General features: G+C 40.7%; 1 protein-coding gene across 1 annotated transcript in view; it reads right to left on the bottom strand.

Annotated features, from left to right (window-relative positions):
- Positions 1 to 27,489, bottom strand: part of LOC139158437 (solute carrier family 9 member C1-like) — a 186,295-nt gene that overhangs the window by 53,847 nt on the left and 104,959 nt on the right. Inside the window, exons 15-19 of the mRNA XM_070735749.1 lie at positions 25,484 to 25,679; positions 14,666 to 14,851; positions 9,229 to 9,378; positions 7,557 to 7,608; positions 3,492 to 3,640 (exon numbers count right to left, since the gene is read on the bottom strand). Of these exons, the coding sequence (XP_070591850.1) occupies positions 3,492 to 3,640; positions 7,557 to 7,608; positions 9,229 to 9,378; positions 14,666 to 14,851; positions 25,484 to 25,679 (733 nt within the window). The remainder of the gene's footprint in view (positions 1 to 3,491; positions 3,641 to 7,556; positions 7,609 to 9,228; positions 9,379 to 14,665; positions 14,852 to 25,483; positions 25,680 to 27,489) is intronic.

A 27,489-nucleotide genomic window follows, 5' to 3' on the forward strand; every position in this document is an offset into this window, starting at 1 on the left:
CCGCTGCTGGAGTCTGCCAAGGGCGCTTAATACTTTGTTTAAAAATATCCGAGGATGGTACATGGTCAGTCTCGGGCTGAGGCTCTTTAAAGAGTACTGCAGACGGTTTAGGGTCCTCAGTAGAATCAGTAACTTTAGTAGGACCTGGCAAATCCGCTGTCTGCTTTGCCTTATGCAGTAGAACCTTGAAATAAGAAGCCTTAAAGAGACCAGCCACTACCAGGTGTTCAGGAGTGGTCTCGTCATCTGAGAAATCATACTCTTTCTCAGTGTCCTCCAATTGGGAAGGCTCTTCAACCCAGGACCCCATACCCGAGAGGGGCGGTACTGACCAAGGATTTCTTGTTGGACAAGGGTGACGTGTGTTCTGCACCTTTGCTGCCATCCCCTGGGAATATGCATCAGTGACAAGCTCCTGCAACGCTGGAGACATCTGTTGCCATGTGTCAGGGTGCACTCTAAGCCCAGCTGCAGTGGGTGTAAAGGTTGCTGAAGGCCCACTTTTCATAGAATGTGCTGAAGGAGGCCTGGCTTGACTAAGGCCTAATGCAGATTGACCAGCTGCAGGCAGAAATGGGCCCTGCCTTTCTGGGGACCAATCCCTTTCTGACAGGGGTTCAGTTGGTCTCAACCCAGAATATGGAGCTAGTGGATCCCTGGCCTGGAACATCAACTGCGCAGGGAGAGGCGAGGCAATTCTTGGTGTTAGAATGGCTGCCTCCAGCCTCTTCTCCAATGCTTTAATGCGCCTCTCTGCCTCTTTGAGAGAGGAAGAGGAGGCCTGCGCCTTGGATTTTTCTTTGGGCTTTGACTTGCCCTTATCTTTGGACACCAAATTGGGGGAGGATGCCTTCTCAGCAGTTTTCTCTTCCATTACTACTCACAAGCACTGTTGTTAACAATAGATCTGGAAAGCCAACGCTGCTCGGAACGAGAGCTGACAACCAAAATGGCGATTTAAGCTCCTCAGGGAATGACGCCTGTGTAACAGCATCGTTGGTCGCACCCACAGAGTGGGCGGAGAGCAACTGTTTCCCACTCAAAAAACGGCGGGCGCGGGTCAGCAACTGCCCCAAAATGGCGGGCGCGGCTAGAAACCTCCGCAGTCCTGCCGCCTACCTCCTTCTCGGGGACCGACCTCCCCATTTGAAAGGAGCCTGCCCAGCCGGCCTAATAGCCCTCCTTGCCGTTCCAGCGGCTTATACGGGCTGCAGCAATTTGACAGTCCCTGCTGCTGCGGCGGCGGCGGCGCGGCTTCTCTCTTCAGTGCCGAACAGCTGAGAGGCGCTGGCACTGTGCCAGGTACTCGTCTTCAAGGGGAAAGTAATCCCCGAGCCTCCCAGTGAGGGGGGCGGACCCCCTCACCTTCGGCTCTCAGCCAGGTATGGCCTCTGAGGCCAGTGACCCCAGGCTGAGGTGCTCCCCGCTCAGGATATGCCCGCTGAGGGAAGGGATCCCCGGGAAGGGAAACGGTGGGGGTAATGCCCACAGAGAGCAGAAACCCCTTTCCAAAGGCTCCTCTTCATTCTGCAAGAGAAAGGGAAAAGGAGAAAAAAGAAGACAAGTTATTTATTAAAAAATATTAATACTTCAAATAAGATACACTTAAAAACAGTCTCTACACTTAGACTGAGTTTTTAAAACTGAGGTATTGGGGGCTGCTAAGGGGCGGTGACTACCTCGTATTTAAATATTTAAATTAACTCAGTCTCTACCAATAAGATTGGTGAATTACCATGTTGGACTCTCCTTCCCAGTGCAGTGGAGAAATGACGATGGAAATACAAAATAAAAATGATTCAGAGTTCTACAAGGCTTGGGAGGAGTGGTATCTATGGTTATCCAACAATAACAATAACAAAAAAGAAAGCAACTGCTAACAAGATAAAAGAAACTATTTAAACACACATTTCCATTTCACATTAGATCACGTGGTAAATAAAAAAAATTAATACCCTTCACATACAATTTAATATACTAAATAGACATTAGTCTCATATACTGTCTGAATTAAATTCTTTTGATATTGACTTGTAATCACTAACAATCCAACTTTTTCCTCTCTATCATATGCACCCACCATACATCATAAATTAACAAGTCGTCAAGCTAACAACCCCTGCTAAACTGCAGGTCTTCCCCTCCTTTTTCTTTCCCCCCTAACAAAATCCCACTTCACTTTTCCACATATCTTCCAACACCCACTTCATTCTATAATATAATAAAGTTAACCAACCCACCTTTGAACTCATATAGTGTATGTAATTGATATGAATTTATATAATTTAGACTTTGAACAGAAATATTACTTTATTATGTATAGTTTAATATCCAATACTGATATGTAATAAGTTATGTTATTCATGCTATTTGGATATGTGTCCTATGTCTCTTTCTCTTTTCCTTTGTATCCTTTTTTCCCCTTTCCTTTTTAAATAAATTAATAAACTATTTTTTTAAAAAATAAACTAAACTTACAGAGCTAGTTTACTGGTTTTCTTTTAAATAAATATTCTAAAACATTTAATCTACTAATGCCTCAATTAATGTAATTTTATTGGTTTCCATTTTTATAAGTTACCAGTAGCCACTGCATTTTCCAACCTTGGCTTGTACTCGAGTCAATAAATGTTCCCAGCTTTTATGGCAAAAACTGGTGCCTTGGCTTATACTCAGGTCAGCTTATACTCGAGTATATACGGTAAGTGGTGCACCTCATGATTCTTGATAAGTACTCTGTACATTTCTTTTATGTGCACTGAGACATATGCACCAAGACAAATTCCTAGTATGTCCAATCATATTTGGCCAATAAAAAATTCTATTCTAATCTATTCTATTCTGTTCTGTTCTATTCTATTTCTCTATTTATTTATTTATTATTGTTGTTGTTGCTATTCTCTCTTTTGTGTACTTTTATTCTTTCTCTCTTTTTTCTGAGTTTAATTTGCATTTGTTTTTATTATGTTACTTTATATATTTAATAAAAAATAAAATGGGAAAAAAAGAAACATATAATAGAGAAAAAAAGCCTACTCAGTGCAATTCACCATACTGTACCCAGAAATCTTATTGATCCCAATACAATGCTTCTAGAGTTTATCTCACTGAAGTATTTTCAGATTTGTCATCTAAGCTATTTACAATCCATCATGGTTGAAACTAGTGGGAAGTTTTATTAACTCTCAGTTGCTTCTTCATACAACAAAATGTGATGATGGAGCACTGGCAGAATGCAGATAAGAGTAGGAACAAATTATATTTGCCTGCAAAATTTTGGCATAAATCTGTGCGAAAAGTAAATATGCAACCATTTAATGTTCTCAAAAAATTTTCAATGAAAATTTATCCATATGAGATTAATGAAAATATTGTTTACTTTTATTTCCAACTTTATATTTTTAACATATCCAAAATTTGTAAATATAATTTGAATGTTTCTATATTAACAGAAATATCTCATGTTTCAAATATAATTTTGTTTGAATTACCTTATGTAACTCATTTCCTTCATTTTTATCCACAATTCCTCCTGATATCATAATTTTAAGAGTTTCAAAAGCTGTATTTAGCACTGTTTGAACTGCTTGTCTGGTTTTCACAGCAATGACAATATCTGGATAGTCACGCTGCATTAATCCTAAGATAAACAAAAAATATTTGTTCAAAACAAGAAATCATAAATGCCATTCAAAGTGAAAGAAAACTGCTTAGGAGTAAATGCCCCCTCTACAAGACTAATAGCAACTACAGCTATGGAGATACGCAAAAATGGATCTGAAAAATTATGCCTCTAAAAAAACCCTCAGTTTTATAACATTCTGAACAAGGTTCTGAATAAGTGCAGAATTCCATTCATATGATGTACAAGATTACAACTATGTTAATACTGTACAGCAAAACTGATTAAATTATACTGAAGGACAGAACAAAAATATAAAGCATTATTTTTCCAAAATTGAAAATTCTTTGCAGGAGGTCCTCATTGGATTAAAAAATAAAAACTAACTAAAAGGAAAAGGAAGAAAAATCAAGAGTTTTTTTCCTATCCTATTGACTTTAATATAACTTTAAATGAAACACAAGTATTTTCATTTTTGTGTTTTGTTATTTTTGCTTTTGTCTTATTATAAAATCAATAAAATTACTTTTATAATAACAAGCAACCAGATGGTGGGTGGAGCGAGCAGGTGGTTGAGGCAAGCAGCAAGCGAGTGGGTGGGGCCAACTAGAGGTGGTATTTGCTGGTTTGGTGAACCAGTTCAAATTTCCCCTACCGGTTTGTGTGAACTGGTCCAAACCGGCTGAATACCACCTCTTACAGCCACGGAAAAAAAGTGACTTATGACAATTTTCACACTTATAACCATTGCAACATCCCCATGGTCATGTGTTCAAAACTCAGACGCTTGGCAACTGATTTGTATTTGTGGTGGTTGCAGTCATGTGATTCCTTTTTGCAACCTTCCGACCACCAAAGTAAATGGAGAAGCCAGATTCATTAATAGTTGTGATACTGATACTACCTTAACAACTGCTGTGATTCTCTTAATAACAATGGCAAGAAAAGTCATAAAGTGGGGCAAAACTCATGTAACAAATATTTGATTAGCAACAGAAATTTGGGGCTCAATTTTGGGCATAAGTTGAGGACTACCTGTGTAAATCTTCTCCATTCATTTACAACTGAAAAGTGATAGAAGATGAGATTTAAGGGCAGTGATTGCCCACTCTAAACATCAGCATAATTTATCCCCAGGTATTTTTTAAAATAAAACTTTGTATTTTTAAAAAGAAAAAAAGTGCATTATCAAGGAAAATCACAAATATGATTTTATAGGTGAAAAAAATGAAATTTTTAAAAAGCAAGATAGAAAGTATATGTCCTTATATGTTTATACTATGGAATTTAAGAATTGATGACTGCTTCAGTTATGCACAAAAATTTTATTTCCATTCCTTTTTTTCTCTTTCATTTAAGAGCTACTAAAATAATAATAATAATTTATTAGATTTGTATGCCGCCCCTCTCTGAAGACTTGGGGTGGCTCACAACAATAAGAAAAAACAATATTATAGCGAAACAAATCTAATATTAAAAAAGAAGCATATAAAAGCCTATCATATTTAAAAACCAAACAACACATACATACCAAACATAAAATATAAAGAGCCCTGGGGAAAGGTGTCTCAACTCACCCATGCCTGGCAGTATAGGTGGGTCTTGAGTAGTTTACGAAAGACAAGGAGGGTGGAGACAGTTCTAATCTCCGGGAGGAGTTGATTCCAGAGGGCCGGGGCCACCACAGAGAAGGCTCTTCCTCTGGGGCCCACCAAACGACATTGTTTAGTCGACGGGACCTGGAGAAGGCCAACTCTGTGGGACCTTATCAGTCGCTGGGATTCGTGCGGTAGCAGGCGGTTCCGGAGGTATTCTGGTCCAATGCCATATAGGGCTTTAAAGGTCATAACTAACACTTTGAATTGTGACCGGAAACTGATCGGCTGCCAATGCAGGCCACGGAGTGTTGTAGAAACGTGGGCGAATCTGGGAAGCCCCATGATGGCTCTTGCGGACACGTTCTGCACAATCTGAAGTTTCCAAACACTTTTCAAAGGTAGTCCCATGTAGAGAGCGTTGCAGTAATCGAACCTCGAGGTGATGAGGGCATGAGCGACTGTGAACAATGACTCCCTGTCCAAGTAGGGCCACAGCTGGTGCACCAGGTGAACCTGGGCAAACGCCCTCCTCGCCACAGCCGAAATAAGATGTTCCAATGTCAGCTGTGGATCGAGGAGGACACCCAAGTTGTGAACCCTTTCTGAGGGGGTCAGTAGTTCCCCCACCAGAGTGATGGACGGACAGGTCAAATTGTCCTTTGGAGGCAAGACCCACAGCCACTCCGTCTTGTCTGGGTCGAGTTTGAGTTTGTTGACACCCATCCAGGCCCCAACAGCCTCCAGGCACCAGCAGATCACTTCCACTGCTTCGTTGACTGGACATGGGGTGGAGATGTATAACTGGGTATCATCGGCATATTGATGATACTTCACCCCATGCCCTTGGATGATCTCACCCAGCGGTTTCATGTAGATATTGAATAGCAGGGGGGAGAGGACCGACCCCTGAGGCACCCCACAAGGGAGAGATCTAGAGGCCGACCTCTGACCCCACACTAACACCAACTGCGACCAACCGGAGAGGTAGGAGGAGAACCACTGGAGAACAGTGCCTCCCACTCCCAGCCCTTCCAGCCAGCGCAGAAGGATACCATGGTCGATGGTATCGAAAGCCGCTGAGAGGTCAAGAAGCACCAGGACAGAGGACAAGCCCCTGTCCCAGGCCCGCCAGAGATCATCCGTCAACGCGACCAAAGCAGTTTCCGTGCTGTAGCCAGGCCTGAATCCAGACTGTTGAGGACCTAGATAATCGGCTTCTTCCAAGGACCGCTGAAGTTGAAGCACCACCACCTTCTCAACAACCTTCCCCATAAAGGGAAGGTTGGAGACTGGACAATAGTTATTAAGCACGGCTGGGTCCAGGGAAGGCTTCTTGAGGAGGAGGCGCACAAGTGCCTCCTTATAAGGGTCCGGACCCAACTCCGTGTCACCTCTCGGCTGGCCGAAACCAGCCAAGAGGGACACGGATCCAGTAGACTGGTGGCGGAACTCACAGCTCCAATGGCCTTGTCCACTTCATCAGGTGTCACCAAGTAAAACTCCTCCCAGACAGATGGACAAAGACGTTTAGCCCCAGTCACCTCGACTGACTCATTGTCAGCCGATACTGCTATGCAATTGGAGTCGAGGTGAACATTGTATTAATAATAGCAATCCAGGTAGTCTTGGTTGCTCTTGTAATTCCAAGACACAAAGGTCATTAAGCACAAAGTATCAAGGAAAGAAATGTGGTTCTGTAGAGGTATGAGGGAGCCCCTGGTATACTCAAAACAAGTCACAAACAAGTTGGAGCAGGGGTTGCTGCAGTACACTCATGCATCATTTTAACTATAACTTATGTCAAGCTAACTGGCCTGTAGTTACCAGCATTTTCTCTACTGCCCTTCTTATGGATAGGCACAACACTGGCCATTCTCCAATCACCAGGAACATCTCCTGATTAAAGGGATTGGTTAAACAAATCAGTCAGGGGGTTAGCAATAACAAATCTGAGTTCTTTAAGAACTCTGGGGTGGATGCCATCTGGACCCATTGCCTTATTTATCTTTAACCATTCAAGTTCTTCTAAGACATAGGCCTGAGATCACTGGAGCTGAATCCCTACAGCTGGAAGCAATGCTATATCCACCCATAGTATTATATTGTAAGCTGCCTTATGAGAAAACTGAACCGAAGTAGCTATTCAAATGGTCAGCGATTTCCTTATTCCCATCAATGTATGGGAATTGATTGTCCTTGTTTTGAGTAGTTCTTTAGTGCGCATAGAAAATGCTATGTCAGCTTTGTAAAAATTAACACTATGGAAATTAAAATTCCATTAATAACAATTAAAACAATATTAAGTCATAATAATAACAATCTCTTTAAATTCATACCTAACTCTTTCATGGCTTCTTCTTTGTTCTTTTCCAAAATTTTGCTAATTGCCTGTTAAGGAATAAGTATTTTATATTAACGAACTTATAAATGGTGAAGCAAGGCTACAGAGCACAATGACGTAGCTTGGTTCCCACCACCACCCCTTCTGGGTTTTTTTACTCCCAATGATGTTTTTCATGTATGGTATCTTTTACATTATTAGTGGCTAAAACTATTTTTAAAGTAAAGAATGCAATAAAACCATCATGATGAACCCATGGCCGAATGCCAGATGTGGCACATAAAGCCCTCTCTGTGGACATGCGCACCATTGCCCTAGGTCAGCCTGGTGGTCGTCAGGTTTCCAAGGTGCGCATGCACACCGGCAAGATGGTTGTTGGGTTTTTGAGGCATATGTGCATGCTGGCCAGCTGGTCATCAGGTTTCCGCCACACTGGCACATACACACACACATTTTCTAGTTTGAGTACTTTATGCCTAATAGAGGCATACTCTATTATGCAATAGAGTATTTAAATATAGAGTATTTAAATAGTCTACAATAGAGGCATGCTCTATTATGCAATAGAGTATTTAAATATAGAGTACTGTATTTAAATAGTCTACAATAGAGGCATACTCTATTATGCAATAGAGTATTTAAATAGTCTACAATGATCTATATCTATTATTCCTGCAAATTAACTTTAAAGCAGATATTTCTAGAACACACAATTTTTGCTAGAGCACTACATATAAGTATATACAACACAAACACTTTTGTGAATCATGATCAAGACTATCAGTGAAGAAATTCATAATCATAAGATAATATTTCTAAGGCCTAATCTCATTCTCCTAACTATTCATTTATTTGTTCTTAATTTCCACAATGGGAATACTTATCATTTTAAAGAAATTAATATAATTGAAAGATAAGCATTTTCTTGCCCCTAAACACAAACTCCAGACAGTACCTCTCTGAGGGAAAACAGAATCAGTCCGTAGAATTTATCAATAACATAAATGAGACCAAACTGCTTTTTAAAGGTTCAGTTTCATATTCTTGCTCATCTTAACTTTTCGTTTGTGTATTCATATATATTACGTTACAGCAATGCATTATATAAAAATATTTTTGGGATATGAATATACAGTGTTCCCTCGATTTTTGCGGGGGATGCGTTCCGAGACTGCCCGCAAAAGTCGAATTTCCGCGAAGTAGAGATGCGGAAGTAAATACACAATTTTTGGCTATGAACAGTATCATAAGCCTTCCCTTAAGACTTTAAACCCCTAAATTACCATTTTCCATTCCCTTAACAACCATTTACTCACCATTATTACTGGTACTCACCATTGAATAAGACACTTAGTGATCCTGATATTTATAAACATAATTATTTATTAACAATAATATTTATTATTTTGTTATTCATTTGCAAAAAATATTAGTTTGGTGATGATGTATGACGTCACCGTGCAGGAAAAACAGTGGTATAGAAAAAAACCCGTGAAGTATTTTTTAATTACGGTAATATTTTTTGAAAAACCGTGGTATAGGCTATTCGTGAAGTTCTAACCTGCGAAAATCGAGGGAACACTGTATTTTCAAAATAATCATTTATAGAGCGTAAATAAAGAATACGGCAAAATACTTCTCTTTAAATACATGGCTATTTTACTCACAACATAAACTTTCTGGTGGCCAGAAATCTGTCCAATTAAACATTTTATATCTTCTTCACCTTGAACATATCCTTTAGCAATATCATAGCGAAAAGTGAGCTGTTTGTTTATTTGTTTATCCAACAAGAAAATTATATTAGGTATCATTACCTGAAATAGATAATATACTAAAAATTGATATTTTTCTACACCCTTTTGTGCATCCTTTCCATCAAAACTACTTCTTTGTCCATCTGCATATCTTATCTTACTCTATCATAAAAACTACAGTATATTTCTATTAATCTTCTGTTTCACTTTCCCAACTTCCAATGTTATTTTATCTGCTTTGTTCAATAATTACTAATTTCCTCAGCTTGTTTGTTATTTTCTGATTTCCCTATTGCTTTCTTCAGATTGCCACAATTTTTCAAACTCCCCATAGTGATGCTTGCTGCATCTCTTCATTTTTTCAAACCTACCTTTCTTATTTCTATACCTTTCTACCATTATATTTTTTGATTGACGAAAAAAAAAGGAAACATAGAATGCACAAATAAAAGATAATACTATCTGAACACCATCAGTTAAATGTAATGAATGAGGCAAGGGAACTGTGCAGTAAATGCTTTTTCTGGAAACATTGTTGGTATCAAATTACATTGGCCATTTTAAGTCATTATAACTTTGACTTATGTCTTGAATAATCACAAGTGAAGCTGATTAAATAAATGAAGCTTGCAACCATCCAATACATTTTTAAAAAAATAAGGAATACTATTGAGTCTCATATTACTTTCATGATCAGTCTTTGATTTTGCGTTTTCTTTTAACACATGCTTGTTTTTCGGTTTAGCAGCTTGAGAATGTTTTGAGAAGGCTACAAAGTGATTGTAAGGAAGGGCATTGGTGAATAAAGTTATGGAGCAAATTGGATTGTAGAGTTCTGATGAACGACTATGAAGGAAAATATGTGTGCACACTTACATAAAGATGGAAAGAGCAGATTAGAAATTATTTAGAGGAGAATTGAGGGTGAAATTGGGAACATTCAAAAGAGAGTCTCTCATAAATTTGCAGTATAGAATAGGTTTGCCAAAAATGAATAGGTGCCTCCCCCCTCAAAGATTTAACTACAAAGAAATGATTTAATGTAGCAGAAACTGGATCCATTCTGCTTTGGGTTGCTCAACTTTATAAGAATCATGCTATGAGAGATAGAATTCCATGAAATTTCTTGTAATCTAATGCATTTAATTAAAATAAAGGCTTATAGAAAAATATTGTTATTTTTCAATTTAGAGGAGGAAAAAACCCAGCTCATGATTTTTGTCTTTCTGGACATGACTTGGCTTGAGTCATTACTGATCAGCCTTTGGGCCATATAAAACTGCAAAGTTACAGAAATAAATTATTACTAAAATTTGATAAAAGCAGTTTAAAATGGAATTTGATAAAATACAATTTAAAATGAAATTGGAATAAAATACAATTAAAAATGAAGTTGGAATAAAATGCAGTCTAAAATGAATTGAATAAAATACAATCATTTAAGATATAGATAAAATTATATTTTAGTGTCACCCCTGAAATTTACCCCAATGAGCTCCATATATGCAGATCTCATCCGAACCATTTTGCTTAAATACTGTCCTGTGTTAAATGTTATTTTCAGGTTCTGGCCACATATAAAGTAGGTTGTTGTGATATGAGGATACCAATGGATTGTTTGTGTTTGGTATATAGACCAAGGTACCTGTCTCTCATCCCCTTATGCAAGCAACAATCAAATAGGATGTGAGCCAGGTCTTCTATCTCTGCCATTCTGCAAATGCAGACGCTCATTGTAAGTTATAGAAGAGACGTAATTAATCATAAATGGAATTGTTATATAAGGAAATAGAACTGGGCTATGATCTGCAATATATAATAAGATAATTCTTTTTATTGTATTTGAAAACATAAATAAACTTTTTTTAAAAAGTAAGTTATAGAATAGAATCTCCCATATCTGACCATTTTGTCAAAATATTTACATGAATCTTACTTGTGTAAATATCTCCCTGTAAATATCAGCCATATAATCAACATAACTCTCATCCAACAAAGAAAGAATTATACAAATCTGATACAATTTGAAAAATATCAGTTTCTTTTTCATATAGCTTTTGCAAAATTTTCTTCATCAATGCCAAATGAGCAAATCTGCTGGAGCGGATGGCTCCGGCGGCTTCCCTTCATCACGTGACGTTCCCGGCGCTGTTGTTCCTCGAAGGGAAGCTGTTGCAGCCGCCAGGAGGGAGAAAGTTTTGCAGCTGCTTACAGGTAATAAGAGGAAGCATTGAGGAAAGGAAAGGAGCAAAAAGGAGTGGGATTGCAGCAGCCCCCACCCTTCCTGCAGCTTGGAGCTCTTATAGAGCTCCTCAGCCCCTTTAAGCTGCCGGAATTGCAGCAGCCCTCACCCTTCCTGCAGCTTGGAGCTCTTATAGAGCTCCTCAGCCCCCCCCGAAGCTGCCGGATAATGAACAAAATTTTCTCTGGCTGTTCGGTATCTGAATTTTTGTTCAGATACCGAAGCAAATTTTTGCTGAAAAATTTGTTCGTTATCCGAAATGTACGAGAACCAAAGCGTTCGAGTACCGAGGTACCACTGTATTAAAAAACAGGAATGTTTGTTAGGAAATGGAAGGGTGAGGCCAAGTTTCATAACATGTTTGAAGAAATTTTGACTAGCTGCTCAGACTAGTTTGCAACAACCCAAAAAAGGCCAAATTCTCACAGCACAAGGCTTGTTTGAATTTTGTGAAAAATAATAAATAAAATCAAGTTCATTTTTGTTTCCAGGGATGAAATTGAATCTTCACGATCTGCGCAAGAGAAAAGATTCAGTAAAGCTTTGAAAAGTGTTCGGAAACTTCAGATCGTGCAGAATGCAGCTGCGAGAGCAGTCATGGGCTTACCTAGGTATGCCCATGTTTCACTATCACTCCGCAGTCTGCATTGGTTGCCGATCAGTTTCCGGTCACAATTCAAAGTGTTGGTTATGACCTTTAAAGTCTTTCATGGCATTGGACCAGAATATCTCCGAGACCGCCTCCTGCCGCACGAATCCCAGCGACCGATCAGGTCCCACAGAGTGGGCCTTCTCCGGGTCCCGTCAACTAAACAATGTCGGTTGGCGGGCCCCAGGGGAAGAGCCTTCTCTGTGGCGGCACCGGCCCTCTGGAACCAACTCCCCCCGGAGATTAGAACTGCCCCTACTCTTCCTGCCTTCCGTAAACTCCTTAAAACCCACCTTTGCCGTCAGGCATGGGGGAACTGAAACATCTTCCCCTGGGCATGTTTAATTTATATATGGTATGCTTGTGTGTATGTCTGTTAGTATATGGGGTCTTTTAAATCTTTTAATTTTAAACTTGTTAGATTATTATTATTCTATGCATGGTATGTATGTATGTATGTTTGGTTTTTATATTAATTGATTTTTAATCATCAATACCAAATTACTATTGTACACTGTTTTATTATCGCTGTTAGCCGCCCCGAGTCTCTGGAGAGGGGCGGCATACAAATCCAATAAATAAATAAATAAATAAATAAATAAATAAATAAATAAATTTATGATTTGTTTCCACGTGTTGTGAGCCGCCCCGAGTCTTCGGAGAGGGGCGGCATACAAATCTAAGTAATAAATAAATAAATAAATAAAGCTGCCACAGTTGCTGGAACTCATTGAAAATCACCAGTTTATTCCAATTGACTTGAACCAAATTTCATTGTCAAATGATTCTTCCTCATTTGTTGCCAAGCTTTGTAAGTCAGAGATCGCAGTGAGTGTACCTGGAATAAATGTGTCTGAACTTCAGCTTGGTCAGTATGTTGTCTGTGTTTATGACAAAGAATGGTGGATTAGCAAAGTATGTGACACCTCATTTGAAAAACATGATGCCTTGATCAACTTTATGCACAATCATTTCATTGGGCTAGCAGAAGAGATTCCTGTTGGATTCCTGAACAGCATATTCTAGCAGTTCTTCAGATACCAGCAACTACAGCACTTGGACCACAGGATAAATTACCAGAAAACCAGCTAAAATTATCAGTGAAAAATTCTTGTCTCTCCAGCACAGATATTTTACTATGGCTTGGAAACCATTAAGACACCTCCTTTACGCTTGGGAACCTAGGCAAAGACACCCAAGGGAGGCTCGGGAACCTGATGTAAGATGCCCAACTTGAGGCTTGGGAACCTGTGCCAAGTGCCCCATCCATGGTTGGACATGCCTGGCTATTGGGCATGACCTCTTGGCGATGAGGTTGCCATTTCCTAAAATGAAATGGTAGAGGCATAGCCACCATGGACTAATGCATGTTTAAAGCACTAGTTGACTTATACAACCATTAGAAACATCAATGGGCCCATTTCCTCTATCATGCAACAATGCTGACAAACCCCCACTTTTTTGGACCCTTATATGAAGAGACTCCAAAATTAACAACAATATATTCTTAAAGAAGAGAATCTGCTATTTCTAATGGTGCTAAATTGAGAAGGTTTGAAGCTACCCTACAGGATCAAGCAGGGCATCAAAGATAGCCAAAATTTGGCAAAACCCCATTAAGTACCAACTTTGAACTCTTATATTTTTTCAACAACTTGAAGGAAAGTGCTGCAAATTGGAAGTCCTCATTGCAGCCATGTACTTAGTACACCTGCCAAAAATCAACCTGAAAGCCAAGTAGTTTTGAAACTACACCAGCCTGAAGATTGCTGTAAATTCATTTTTCAGGTATTTTTTTGAGCCTGAACCATGTAAAAAGTAAGAGGACTAGGTACATGGGGTTTTGCCAGTTTATAAAGCCTTACAAGGTGTGCAAGTTCTCCAAATATCTCCAACATATTACTGAAACTGCTGCATTTACAGCTTCTAGAAGTTGGCCCAAAATGTCATTTTTGGTGACTCAGCATTTTGCAACCCTTTATTTGAGGTCTCCTAGAACTCCCAATTTTTAGTCTTTTGAACTAAAATTTTGCACAGCATAGTTTTATATCATAAAAAAACTATGTGCCAAATTTCATCAAAATCTGAGATGGTAAGGAGGGGACCATTGATCCACTTGACACGGAATAACCCAGCTTATAATAAAAGGTAAGACAGAGACTGTTGAGAAGCATATTCAGTGTCTCTTCATGTTCTGCTAATACAATCTGGTAATACAACTAGCCTTTCCACCTTACAGATTCCATAAATGTTTGGTCTGTGCTCACAAATTAGCAGAGAACACTTTAAATGATTTTAATTTATTTGAACAGTCAAACAATCCAACGCTTACAGTCAATAAGCATAAATAAATAATGGACTAAACAGATTTAATATTTTAATATTTGATTTTTTTTTAAAAAAAAATTGAAACAAACAAGACCTTCAATTATTCAACACAACATAGTTATGTTTACCTTTAAGAGACGTAGAACTCTTACAACACGAAGAAACCGAAATACCTTGATAATATTAATAATACCAGATACTGGGGCATTTTGAATGATATTGATAACTACAACATCTATAATTCCAATGATTATGATTATTACATCAAACTGGTTCCAAGGATGACGGAAATAGTTCCTTCCCACTGCAGACATCTGTTAAAAACAATACAATTATACTAAACAGACAGACATTAAATGTAAATATCATGAGACTTATTACATATTCGTTCTTGAAGTTACTGTACAATAAAAATGATCACATAAATGCTGTGTATAGGATGCTAAATGTCAGAACATTTACAGTTTTCCATTTCCAAGAACGGAAATGATTATTTATTAAATTTATGTGCTGCCTGACTTGTAGCAACACTGGGAAGTTTACAAATGATTTAAAGCATGAGAAACATGACAAGAAGAAAGAGAAGAAAAAAGGATAGAGATGGCAGAATACCAAACTGACTGGAAACAACTGAAAGCAATCTAAATTAAAAGGAGGCACTAGTCATCCGTCACAAAGCCAAATCTTCAAGTCCCTTTGAAACAGGGTGGGACAATCTTGGAGAAATCTTGTTCGTGCAAGCAACACAGAAGGTGCATGTCTGGAGTCCTAATAGAAACATAGAAACACAGAAGATTGATGGCAGAAAAACATCTCATGGTCTATCTAGTCTGCCCTTATACTATTTCTTTTATTTTATCTTAGGATGGATATATGTTTATCCCAGACATGTTTAAATTCAGTTACTGTGGATTTACCAACCACCTCTGCTGGAAGTTTGTTCCAAGCATTTACTACTCTTTCAGTAAAATAATATTTTCACAGGTTACTTCTAATCTTTCCCCCAACTAACCTCAGATTGTGCCCCTTGTTCTTGTGTAACACAGAACTGCCAATACAATACTCAGATTGAGGATTCCTTTTGCCCAAGTATATTATTTTACATTTGGAAACATTAAACTGCAACTTGCTTTGATCACATATCTACTAAAGCTAAATCATTTGCCATATTACAGACGCCTCCAGGAATATCAACCCTATTGCACACTCTAGAGTCATCGGCAAATAGGCATACCTTCCCTACCAAACCTTTCCCTATGTCACTCACAAACATATTAAAAAGAATAGGACCCAGAAAAGACCCTTGTGGTACACCACTTGTAACCAAGGCTCTGCTCACAATACTCGCCATTAACAACAACCCTCTGATATCTATGCTTCAGCCAGCTGCAAATCCACTGAACTACCCAGGGATTAAGTCCAATCTTCACTAACCTATCTATCAACTCTTTATGTGGAAGCGTATCAAAGGCTTTGCTGAAGTCCAGATAGGCAATATCCATGGCACCACCTTCGTCCAACACCTTTGTGACATAGTCAAAGAAATCATTGAGATTAGTCTGACATGATTTGCTCTCAGTAAAGCCAAGCTGGTTTGGGTCCAATAAGTTATTGGATTTTAGGTGTTGATTTATCCTCTTTTTGAGTAGAGTCTCTATCATTTCAACTATAACTGATGTCAAGCTAACTGGCCTGTAGTTACCAGCATCTTCTCTACTGCCCTTCTTGTGGATAGGCACAACACTGGCCATTCTCCAATCATCAGGAACATCTCCTGTTAAAAGGGGTTGGTTAAACAGATCAGTCGGGAAGCAGCAATCACAGATCTGAGTTCTTGAAGAAATCTGTGGTAGATGCAATCTGTACCCATTGCCTTATTTGTCTTTAATAGTTCAAGTTCTTCTAAGACATCAGCCTCCGAGATCACTGGAGCTGAATCCCTACAGCTGGAAGCAATGCTATATCCACCCATAGTATTAAAAGTCTGTGCTGACCAATTGGCCCCCATCTTCACCCAAATCTTCAACAAATCACTAGAGTTGTGCTATGTTCCTTCCTGCTTCAAACGCTCTACTACCATCCCAATGCCAAAGAAGCCCTCCATTAAGGAACTGAATCACTACAGATCAGTTGCTCTAACATCTGTAGTTATGAAAACTTTTGAAAGGCTAGTGATGTTCCACTTGAAAACCATCACGGATCCACTGTTAGACCCCCTGCAATTTGCATACCGAGCAAGTAGATCCACAGATGCTGCTGTTAATATGGCTCTACACTACATCCTTCAACATCTTGAATCTCCAATGACCTACGCTAGGATCCTCTTTGTGGACTTCAGTTCAGCATTCAATACCATCGTACCGGACATTCTCTTAACCAAACTAAATCAGCTAGCAGTACCTGAACACACTTGTAAGTGGATCATAAGCTTCCTAAAAGACAGGAAGCAGCAGGTGAAGCTAGGAAAAATCACATCAGATACATGTACAATTAGCACAGGTGCCCCCCAAGGCTGTGTACTCTCACCACTTCTGTTCTCTCTATAAACTAATGACTGCATCTCAAACAATCCATCTGTTAAACTACTGAAGTTTGCAGATGATACAACAGTGATCGGTCTCATTCGAGACAATGATAAATCCGCATACAGACAGGAAGTTGAACAACTATCCTTGTGGTGTGACCAGAACAATCTAGAACTGAACACACTAAAAAAAAAATAGAAATGGTGGTAGACTTTAGGAGAAACCCTTCCACCCTTCCACCTCTCACAATACTAGACGACACAGAATCAACAGTAGAGACCTTCAAATTCCTAGGTTCTATCATATCTCAAGACCTAAAATGGTCACCTAACATGAAAAACATCATCAAAAAAGCACAACAAAGAATGTTCTTTCTGCGCCAGCTCAGGAAGCTCAAGCTGCCCAAGGAGCTGCTGATACAGTTCTACAGAGGAATCATTGAATCTGTCATCTGCACCTCTATAACTGTCTGTTTTGGTGCTGCAACCCAACAGGACCGACACAGACTTCAGAGGATAATCAGAACTGCAGAAAAAAACAATTGCTGCCAACCTGCCTTCCATTGAGGACCTGTATATTGCACGAGTCAAAAAGAGGGCAGGGAAAATATTTACTGACCCCTCGTATCCTGGACATAAACTGTTCAACTCCTACCCTCAAAACGTCGCTACCGAGCACTGCACACCAAGACAACTAGACACAAGAACAGTTTTTTCCCAAACGCCATCACTCTCCTAAACAAATAATTCCCTCAACGCTGTCAGACTTTTTACTAAATCTGCACTTCTATTCTACTAGTTTTTCTCATCATTCCTATGCTTTTCCTCCCACTTAAGACTGTATGACTGTAACTTGTTGCTAGTATCCTAAGATTTTTATTAATATTGATTGTTTCTTCATTGCTTGTTTGACCCCTATGACAATCATTAAGTGTTGTACCACATGATTCTTGACAAATGTATCTTTTTCTTTTATGTACACTGAGAGCATCTGCACCAAGACAAATTCCTTGTGTGTCCAATCACACTTTGCCAATAAAATTCTATTCTATTCTATTCTATTCTTCTACACTTCCAGACTCTTTATACCTCCTATATGCAGACTTTTTTTCATCATTACTAAATCATTACTAAACCATAACAGTTTCTTCTCCCTTTTACCTTTAGTTATTTGCTTTACATACAGTCCAGTGGTTTTTAAGATGGCCTTTTTTTAATATACAGTGATCCCTCGATTATCGCGAGGGTTCCGTTCCAAGACCCCTCGCGATAATCGATTTTTCGCGATGTAGGGTTGCGGAAGTAAAAACACCATCTGCGCATGCGCACCCTTTTTCCATGGCCACGCATGCGCAGATGGTGGAGTTTGCGTGGGCGGCGGGGAAACCCGGATCTTCGTCTGCTCGCTGCTGCCGCGGCCGCCCAGCAGCTGATCTGCTCGGCGGCAGCAGCGAGGAGCCGAAGATCCGGGTTTCCCCGCCGCCCACGCAAAGGGGAAAGCCCGATTCGGCTCCTCGCTGCTGCCGCCAAGCAGATCAGCTGCTGGGCGGCCGCGGCAGCAGCGAGCAGACGAAGATCTGGGTTTCCCCGCCGCCCACGCAAAGGGGAAACCCCGGCTCCTCGCTGATGCCCCCGCTCGCCCGCCCACCCGCCGCTTGTCCGCCCGCCGCTTGTCCGCCCGCCGCTTGTCCGCCCGCCGCTACTGCCTCTCTCACCGCCGAGTCCTCCTGCAGCAGCGCTGGCGGCCACCGTTCCCTGTAAGCACCCGCCCGCCGCTTGTTCGCCGCCCGCCCGCTCGCCGCTACCGCCTCTCTCACCGCCGAGTCCTCCTGCAGCAGCGCTGGCGGCCACCGTTCCCCGTAAGCACCCACCCGCCCGCCACTCGCCCGCCCACCCGCCCGCTCACTCGCCGCTACCGCCCCTCTCACCGCCGAGTCCAGCGCTGGCGCCCACCGTCCCCCGTAGGCACCCGCCCCCCCCCGCCCCCCCCCGAAAGAGATGAGAGAGGGAGGAAGAGAGTGTGAGAGAGGAAGAAAGAGAGAGAGAAGAACGGAAGGAAGAGAGAAATGATAGAAAAAAAGACGTCATCGGGTGAGAAAAACCATGGTACAGTATAGCAAAAAAAACGGGGAGTATTTTTAATTTATTATTTTTTGAAAAATCGCGATATAGCGTTTCGCGAAGCTCGAGATCGCGAAACTCGAGGGATCACTGTAGTCCACTGGGCGCTTGCTCCTCCCATTTTATCTCTCTCCTTTAATTCATTATTTAAATATTTCCTCATTTTATTGAAATTTGTTTTTGTTGAAGATTTGGGTGAAGATGGGGGCCAATTGATCAGCACAGACTTTTAAGCAAGCAGGAGTTATCTTGTCTGGTCCTGGTGCTTTTCCAGGCTTCTGTCTGTGAAATAGATCTTTCATTTCCTTTTCTGTGATCACTAGGGGTTGTAAACTCAATGGGATGAGTTCAGTTGTAGAAGATTTGGCTGTTGTTGATGTGTCTGGGATGGAGGTTGTGCGGATAAGTGGTTGTGGTTTCTTTTCAATCCAGCAGTAGAACACATTCAGGTCATCTGCCAATTGCTGATCGCCTTCAGCTTGGGAAGGTGGTTTGCTGTAGCCGATGATGTTTTTGAGACTTTTCCACATGTTTGCTGGTTCATTTGTTCAGAATTGATTCTTTAGCTTTTCAGAGTAGTTCTTTTTTGCTGCTCTGATCTCCCTTGTTAATATATTTCTGGCCTGATTGTACAGCATTCTATCACATTGGAGGGATATAGAATAGAATAGAATTTTTTATTGGCCAAGTGTGATTGGACACACAAGGAATTTGTCTTGGTGCATATGCTCTCAGCGTACATAAAATAAAATATACATTTGTCAAGAATCATGTGGTACAACACTTAATGATTGTCATAGGGGTCAAATAAGCAATGAAGAAACAATCAATATTAATAAAAATCTTAGGATATAAGCAACAAGTTACAGTTATACAGTCAACATGGGAGGAAATGGGTGAAAGGAATGATGAGAAAAACTAGTAGAATAGAAGTGCAGATTTAGTAGAAAGTCTGACAGTGTTGAGGGAATTATTTGTTTAGTAGAGTGATGGCGTTCGGAAAAAAACTGTTCTTGTGTCTAGTTATCTTGGTGTAACGTCTGTAACGACGTTTTGAGAGTAAGAGTTGAAACAGTTTGTGTCCAGGATGTGAGGGGTCAGTAAATATTTTCCCTGCCCTCTTTTTGACTGCAGTATACAGGTCCATAATGGAAGGCAGGTTGGCAGCAATTGTTTTTTCTGCAGTTCTGATTATTCTCTGAAGTCTGTGTCGATCCTGTTGGGTTGCAGCACCAAAACAGACAGTTATAGAGGTGCAGATGACAGACTCAATGATTCCTCTGTAGAACTGTATCAGCAGCTCCTTGGGCAGTTTGAGCTTCCTGAGCTGGCGCAGAAAGAACATTCTTTGTTGTGCTTTTTTGATGATGTTTTTGATGTTAGGTGACCATTTTAGGTCTTGAGATATGATATAACCTAGAAATTTGAAGGTCTCTACTGTTGATACTGTGTTGTCTAGTATTGTGAGAGGTGGAAGGGTGGAAGGGTTTCTCTTAAAGTCTACCACCATTTCTACGGTTTTGAGTGTGTTCAGTTCTAGATTGTTCTGGTCACACCACAAGGATACCGTAGTTGTTCAACTTCCCGTCTGTATGCGGATTCATCATTGTCTCGAATGAGTCCAATCACTGTTGTATCGTCTGCAAACTTCAGTAGTTTAACAGATTGATCGTTTGAGATGCAGTCATTAGTGTATCGAGAGAAAAGAAGTGGTGAGAGTACACAGCCTTGGGGGGCACCTGTGCTAATTGTACATGTATCTGATGTGATTTTTCCTAGCTTCACCTGCTGCTTCCTGTCTGTTAGGAAGCTTGTGATCCACTTACAAGTGTGTTCAGGTACCGCTAGCTGATTTAGTTTGGTTAGTTTAGCCCACTTCAATGGTCTGTCCTTCTGGAGGCACAAGCTTCTATTGGAAGCTGAGTTGCAATTGTGTTCAGACGCCGCAGGGACCTGCAAATTCGGGGTTATTTTAGGCAACCAGTGGTGCTATTCCATGTGGCCTCCGGAATGGAGGGCCTCTCCAGTGGTCAAGGATTTAACCTTCTTAGAACTGTTCCCATTGGTGGTAGCTTTAGAGACCTGGGGGGAGCAATTTAGGGACAAAACTGCACTTTTGATGTGACAACCTGGCGGTAGTCCACGTTGTGAATGCCTGTCTTCTAAAAATGACAGGGTCATGCGGCTTGTCCTCCATTTTGTGCACAGGTCTTTGTCTCTAAATGCATTGTTTCTGGCCCGGCACGTTCCCAGGCTTGACAATGGGATCGCTGACGCCTTGTCACGTGGTCAGCTGTCCAGGTTTCCGACACTGGCCCCGTGGGCTCGCGCATCACTGGAAACCTTCCCCTGCCACCTGTGGAGCCTGGGTGGGCTCCCGAGCAGTGGAAGATTGAGGCAGATAGGGCCATGGCCCTCTCAGTAACGCCCGGCCCTTGAGGTTTTATCAGAATTCAGGTAGCGAGTTTCTTTTGGAATTTGGACAGTCTAGGGTTACCTGCATACCTGGCCCCTCACGGTTGATCACTTGATAGAGTTTTGCGTTCTGCTTAAGCAGCGCGGCCTGTCGGTAAATACTATTAGGCTAGACTGGCAGGCCTGGCTTTTCTTTCTAAGGCCGGGGGTTTTCCTGACTCCTCTTGCGATTTCCTATTTGGAAGATGCTGGAGGAGTGGGTGTAAGGAACGATCTAGCCCCCAGTAGACAGTAGTCAGGCACTAACTGTACAGCAGCTGTCCCTCATTAACGGTCTTTGGATCAGCCTGTGCGCCTCTCTGTCCGAGGCCCGCCTTTTCAGGCGGTGGCCAGTGTGATGTTTTCAGGGACCTTTGAGTGAGTGAGGTTTGAGCCTCTTCTAAGGGGGTTTAGGTCGCTTAGAGACTTTCCAGTTCTCGGACCTTTACTTTAGGGGTACGTGCGTCTCCCTGTTGGTGAGACAAGCTAAAATTGACTAGTTGTGTAGGGGCACAGGATTGAGTTGCAGCAGCCACCGATCACTCTGTCTGTCCGATGGTGTCCCTTTCCTCCTTTTGTAGTATCAGGGAAGCGGGTCTGGGCTGGGGTACCTTGTTAGTCATGAGACAGTTTCCCACTTCCCCGCTATCAATTTTGGGGCACTTCGACCAGGACGCTAGTTTCATTTGGTGTGGTCCCGGCCCTCTGCTCCAGAGCGGGCGCCACTATAGGGTTAAACCCAGGTGGCTAATCTTGCACATGGGAGCAATGACTTATCTGTATTAGGCCTGGCATGGAATTATCAGGCCCGCAAAGACCTGCAGCTCTTCGCCTGGTATGGTGGTTGCCTGTCATTGAATAGTCAGGCCCGCGAAGACCTGCAACTCTTCACCTCATTTACTGGTTGCCTGTCATTGAATTGTCAGGCCCACAAAGACCTGCGGCTCTTCGCATTGTGTACTGGTTGCCTGGCATTGAATTGCCAGGCCCGCGAAGACCTGCGGTTCTTCGCCTAGTTGGCCAGCCACACAAGTGGCTGGTCTGAAACCCTTCCACGGATTTTGAGGGACGCCATTTCCCCTAGGGCCATTCATACGGTCAGGAGAAAGGTGTATAGGGCCTTTGGCAAACTAGTTAGAGAGTTGGGTGGGGTAGTGGTTTCCCATCCCGATATTGCTTTTGTTCAGCCGTGGCTTCACCGCGCTGACGGCATTCACCTGTCAGAACAGGGGAACGCCATCTTTTACAGGACCCGCAGAGGTCACTGCGCGAACTGGTGCAGGTACACGGGGGAGTTGGGGGGCCAAGATAGAGATCTGACCCCCCCCCCCCCGTGGCAGATTAGGGGCAGAAATTGGGAGGTGTTTAGCAACTGCATGTTCTCCGTTGGGCATCTTGGGGATGATTGGCAGATTCTCTCTAAAGGCTCATGGTGCCTTTAATTCGATCTGAGCAATTTGGGGAGAACCTGCCTTTGGGTCTTGCCCATTCCAATCACCTTTAAGGGGTTGGACAGTGAGACCTCCCACATGCATGGTATGGCTGAGATCCAAGTGAGAGCGCCGCCCCTCCACCCGGATCAGCATGGAGCTACGCCCATAGTTGCCCCGGAAGTTTTTCTGACGTCATTTCCGCCCCGGAAGTAATTCAGTTGATCTCTGTGGGTCCATGTTAGGTTGCATTAAATTAATTAAATCTTAATTAATTTTAATTAATAAAAATGACCCAGTTTTAAATCCAGCTCTGTCTGCGTCATTACTCCGCCTCTGCTGCAAAGATTGTACAGCCATTTTTGGGGGGGAGATGAGATGTCCTGCACCATGCAGAAGACTGGCATAGAAGTGCTCTCAAGTCCCTCTCAACCCTATGCGTTTATGATTTTGTTACAGCAGAATAGATATAAAATATTGTTTCCAATTCACATCTCATTCAGTAGAGCATTGTGATCAACACGTACTGAAAAATCTAAGAAAATAAAGAGTTATATTCCCCCTTTCTCTTTTGCTAAAAATAATGCCGTAGTGAAATTTATGTCTAAAAAAAAAAAAGGTAAATATTTCCCCTATTCATATCTGACTCCAGGGAGCAATGCTTACCTCTGCCTCTTAGCTAAGGGAGCCAGCATTGTCCCAAGATGTTTCTGTGGTGATGTGGCCAGCATGACATCACACCGCAGAACAGTGTGTGTGTGTGGTGAAACATAGAACACTGTTACTTTCCCACTGAAGTAGTATTTATTTATCTATTTGCATTTACATGCTTTAGAATTGCTACATGGGCATGAGCTGAGGCAAGAATAGCTCACTCCATTGCATGGTGCTTGGGTCTTAAACCTAGGCTGTCAGCTTTCCAGCAGACAAGCTCAGCTGAGCCATCATGACCCCTTGTGTCTCAAAACAATGTCTAAAATTACAGTAAAATTGATACAGAAAATAAATACCATTTGCACATTTCTGTCCCTATCAACACATTAATATCAGCCTTGGAGGAAGGAAGTGAACCAGCACAAAATTATGACACTCACCCCCAATTCCCTAAGTTGTCCCCAAAGAATACAATGGTTGAAGGTATTGAAAGCCACTGAAAGATCAAGAAGAACAAGAATGGGTGCACCATCTTCACCCACTTGTCAAAGATCATCTATGAATTGTGACCAATGATATTTCTGTCCCATATCTAGGCCTACTGAAAATGGCATATATGTAATCCATTCCAACCAGGATCCTCTGGATTTGCAACACTACCACCTTCTCAACCTCCTTCCTTAAAAAGGGAAAACAAGAGACTAGAGAAAAACCCAGGTTTTCTGGCTCCCAATAAACTCTTTTTCCTGTGGAAAATTGATTCAAATTGTTATTTGAGCATTTAAGTTGCAGACCCCTGACTTAGATCATAACTTCCACTTATCTTTAAGAGAAATTTTTTACATGTCCAATGGAGAGAACCTGTGCCCCTGTAGTGACAAGTAAGTAAATAAAATTAGTATTTATTTATTTATTTATTTATATTGATTGATTGATTGATTCATTCATTCTACTTCTATGCCGTCCAATCCCGAAGGACTCAACCAATTTTATTCTTCTTCTCTAATATGTTGTTATGCCTTGTGGTTACAATCATAAATTATTGAACTATGTGAGTATTGGAGATGGATTGCTGATATGTGAACCTCAAGCCATAAAATAGAAAATGATATTATTATATCTCAATAAAAATAGTTTAGCTTTCCATTGGCCTTTCCTGATCTGGCCTTTCAATCTCTCTTGGCTGCTTTTTTTAAAAAAATATTATTTATCAAAACATATACAAGATAGCAGTTATTGGTATAAACATAAACAAAGTAAATACAGATAAATGAGGACAGTAGGACAGGGACAGTAGGCACGCTGGTGCGCTTATGCACACCACTTACACACCTCTTAAGAATGGGTGAGGTCGACAGTAGACAGTCTAAGGTTAAAGTTTATAGTTAATGATTCTTTTATATTTCCATCTTACCATTTTATTTTCTTTGTTCTTGAAACATATACAAAACATATAGCAACGTATTGTTATATTATCATCTTAGTAAAATCACACACAATGCTTGAATTAAAATTCAAGAAAAGGCAAAATATTAAGCTCAGAAAAGCAATTACTACAAAAACACTGAACAAGTGATAGCACTAAATTTTATATTTATAATAAAATTCTAAGGCTTCAATACATACTTTTGAATAACATATATTTAAAAGATTTCTAACCTGCTTTTCTATTGCAAATAACTTAAAAATGCATATTTTGGTTATTGAGCATACAGTAGGCACATTCATTTACATTATTAATAACAAATATATGTAGTTTGTACCTTCAAAATAGCTTCCAGTATGTACAAAGACAGAAAATAATAGTTGCACAATTTTAGTTGTGGAAAAAATGGTGTTTCAGAAGGAAGTATAAAGTAAAGAGCAATTGGAAAACAGTTCAAAAGGGTTACTATGCAACAAATATGTTCAAATTCCTCCATTATCACTAATTGGTAGCATATTCTCATATATCTGTTTCTGTAAAGGGAAGAAAGGTCAATATATAATTAATAACAGTCATTTAAACATCTATTACTTTTCATTTCTTCATACTATATATGGACAGTTATCACCACTGCCCAAGAACCTTGCTCTCAAAGAGTAATTTAACAAGAATCCAACTCCGTGATTTTTTTGGACAGTTAAAGATGTGAAATAGATATGTGAACTCAAATTACCACATTAAAAAAGGAATGGAATGGAGTGCTTTACCCACAAAAAAGATAGAACCTCTGTCAAAGGAATTAAATCAACATGAGGTAAATTGCCTGAGGGATTATAGTATATGGAGGTATAAAATGGCAATTCCAAGGAATATATGTTCTTTTCTGAAAGACACAGATCTTTCTCAGAAATAGATGTTTCTAAGTATTTCCAAGATGAAAGGTTTATATGATCAGAAGAGAAATCTAATGTAATATTTCTGCAAACAAATTGGAGTTCAGATTACAGGTAGTCCTGGATTTACAATGTATTTTTGCTAATAAGAAAAAAGGTGAAAATGGTGAAGGTTGGAAGTTGTGTCTTTAATTATCTTTTTCTTTCATTAACTGTACAGTACATTTCCCTGTGCTTTTTATTTCTTTCTCTTTATATATCTCTGCATTTGTCTTCATATAAAAAAGATATTTAGCAGCCAAATTCCCTTGAGACTAAATAATCTTTCCCCCAGTTTGTAAGTAAATTGTTTCAATGGACCCATCCAATGATAATTCATGAGCAAACTTAGAACTGTCAACTGATCATGATTGTCACGATTTCCTGAGCAACTTAACTTTGATTCTCATAAATGTGCCTTAGAAACTGATTATTAGTATCTACTAGCCCAGTGATGATGAACCTTTTTTCCCTTGGCTGCTGAAAGCACGTGCACACACACTATTGCGCCTGCGTGAATGTGCCCACACTTATAATTCAATGCCTGGGGAGGGCGAAAATTGCCTCCCCTACCCCCCAGAGCATAGTTCCCTCTAAGCTGAGCAGTGAGCAATCGCTCACTTAAAAATCATCATCAACTCAGAGTTTTCCAAACCTGCCCAGAAGCCGAAAGGGAAAGAGTGAGAGGGAAGGAGAGAGAGAGGAAGAGAGGAAGAGAGAGAAACAGATAGAAAAAAGAGAGGAAGGAAAAGAGAAAGAAAAAGAATGGGAGTAAGGAAGAGAGAAAGAAAATCAAAATCTAGTTTGAAACTAGTTCAACTATTTAAGTGGCATTTTGATATTGATAGAGTTGCCCTATTATGAGCTCACTGTTATAGACACACAGTACAGTATTTTATTTTGAAATTCTCTGAGGCAAAACAGGGTGGGTTTTTTATTTGTTTGTTTGTTTGTTTATTTATTTATTATTTCTGTACCGCCCAGTCCCAAAGGGACTGCCGCTCAGACACTATACTTTTCCGCCTACCCCCCCAAAAAATTAGAGGGAACACTGCCCCAGAGGCCCTCTGTAGACCAGAAACAGCCCGTTTTGCAACTTCACCCTCTCCAGGCTCCAGAGATTTCCCTGGAGCCTGGGGAGGGCAAAAACACTCTTCCCTATTCTCCTCGAGGCCTCTAGAGGCTGAAAATGCCCTCCCAGAGCCTCTGCATAAGCTGAAAATCAGCTGGCCAGTGCACACATGAGTGCTGGAGCTGAGCTAGGGCAACAGCTCGCGTGCCGGCAGATAAGGCTCCGCGTGCCATCTGTGGCACCCATGCCATAGGTTCGCCATCACTGTACTAGCCTTTCTGATATCAAGTTTCCAATTTGAAATATAATTTCTTACAGTTCCTTTTTTCTGCAGTCAAC

Source organism: Erythrolamprus reginae, chromosome 1 (assembly GCF_031021105.1).
Source record: "Erythrolamprus reginae isolate rEryReg1 chromosome 1, rEryReg1.hap1, whole genome shotgun sequence".
NCBI lineage: Eukaryota > Metazoa > Chordata > Lepidosauria > Squamata > Dipsadidae > Erythrolamprus > Erythrolamprus reginae.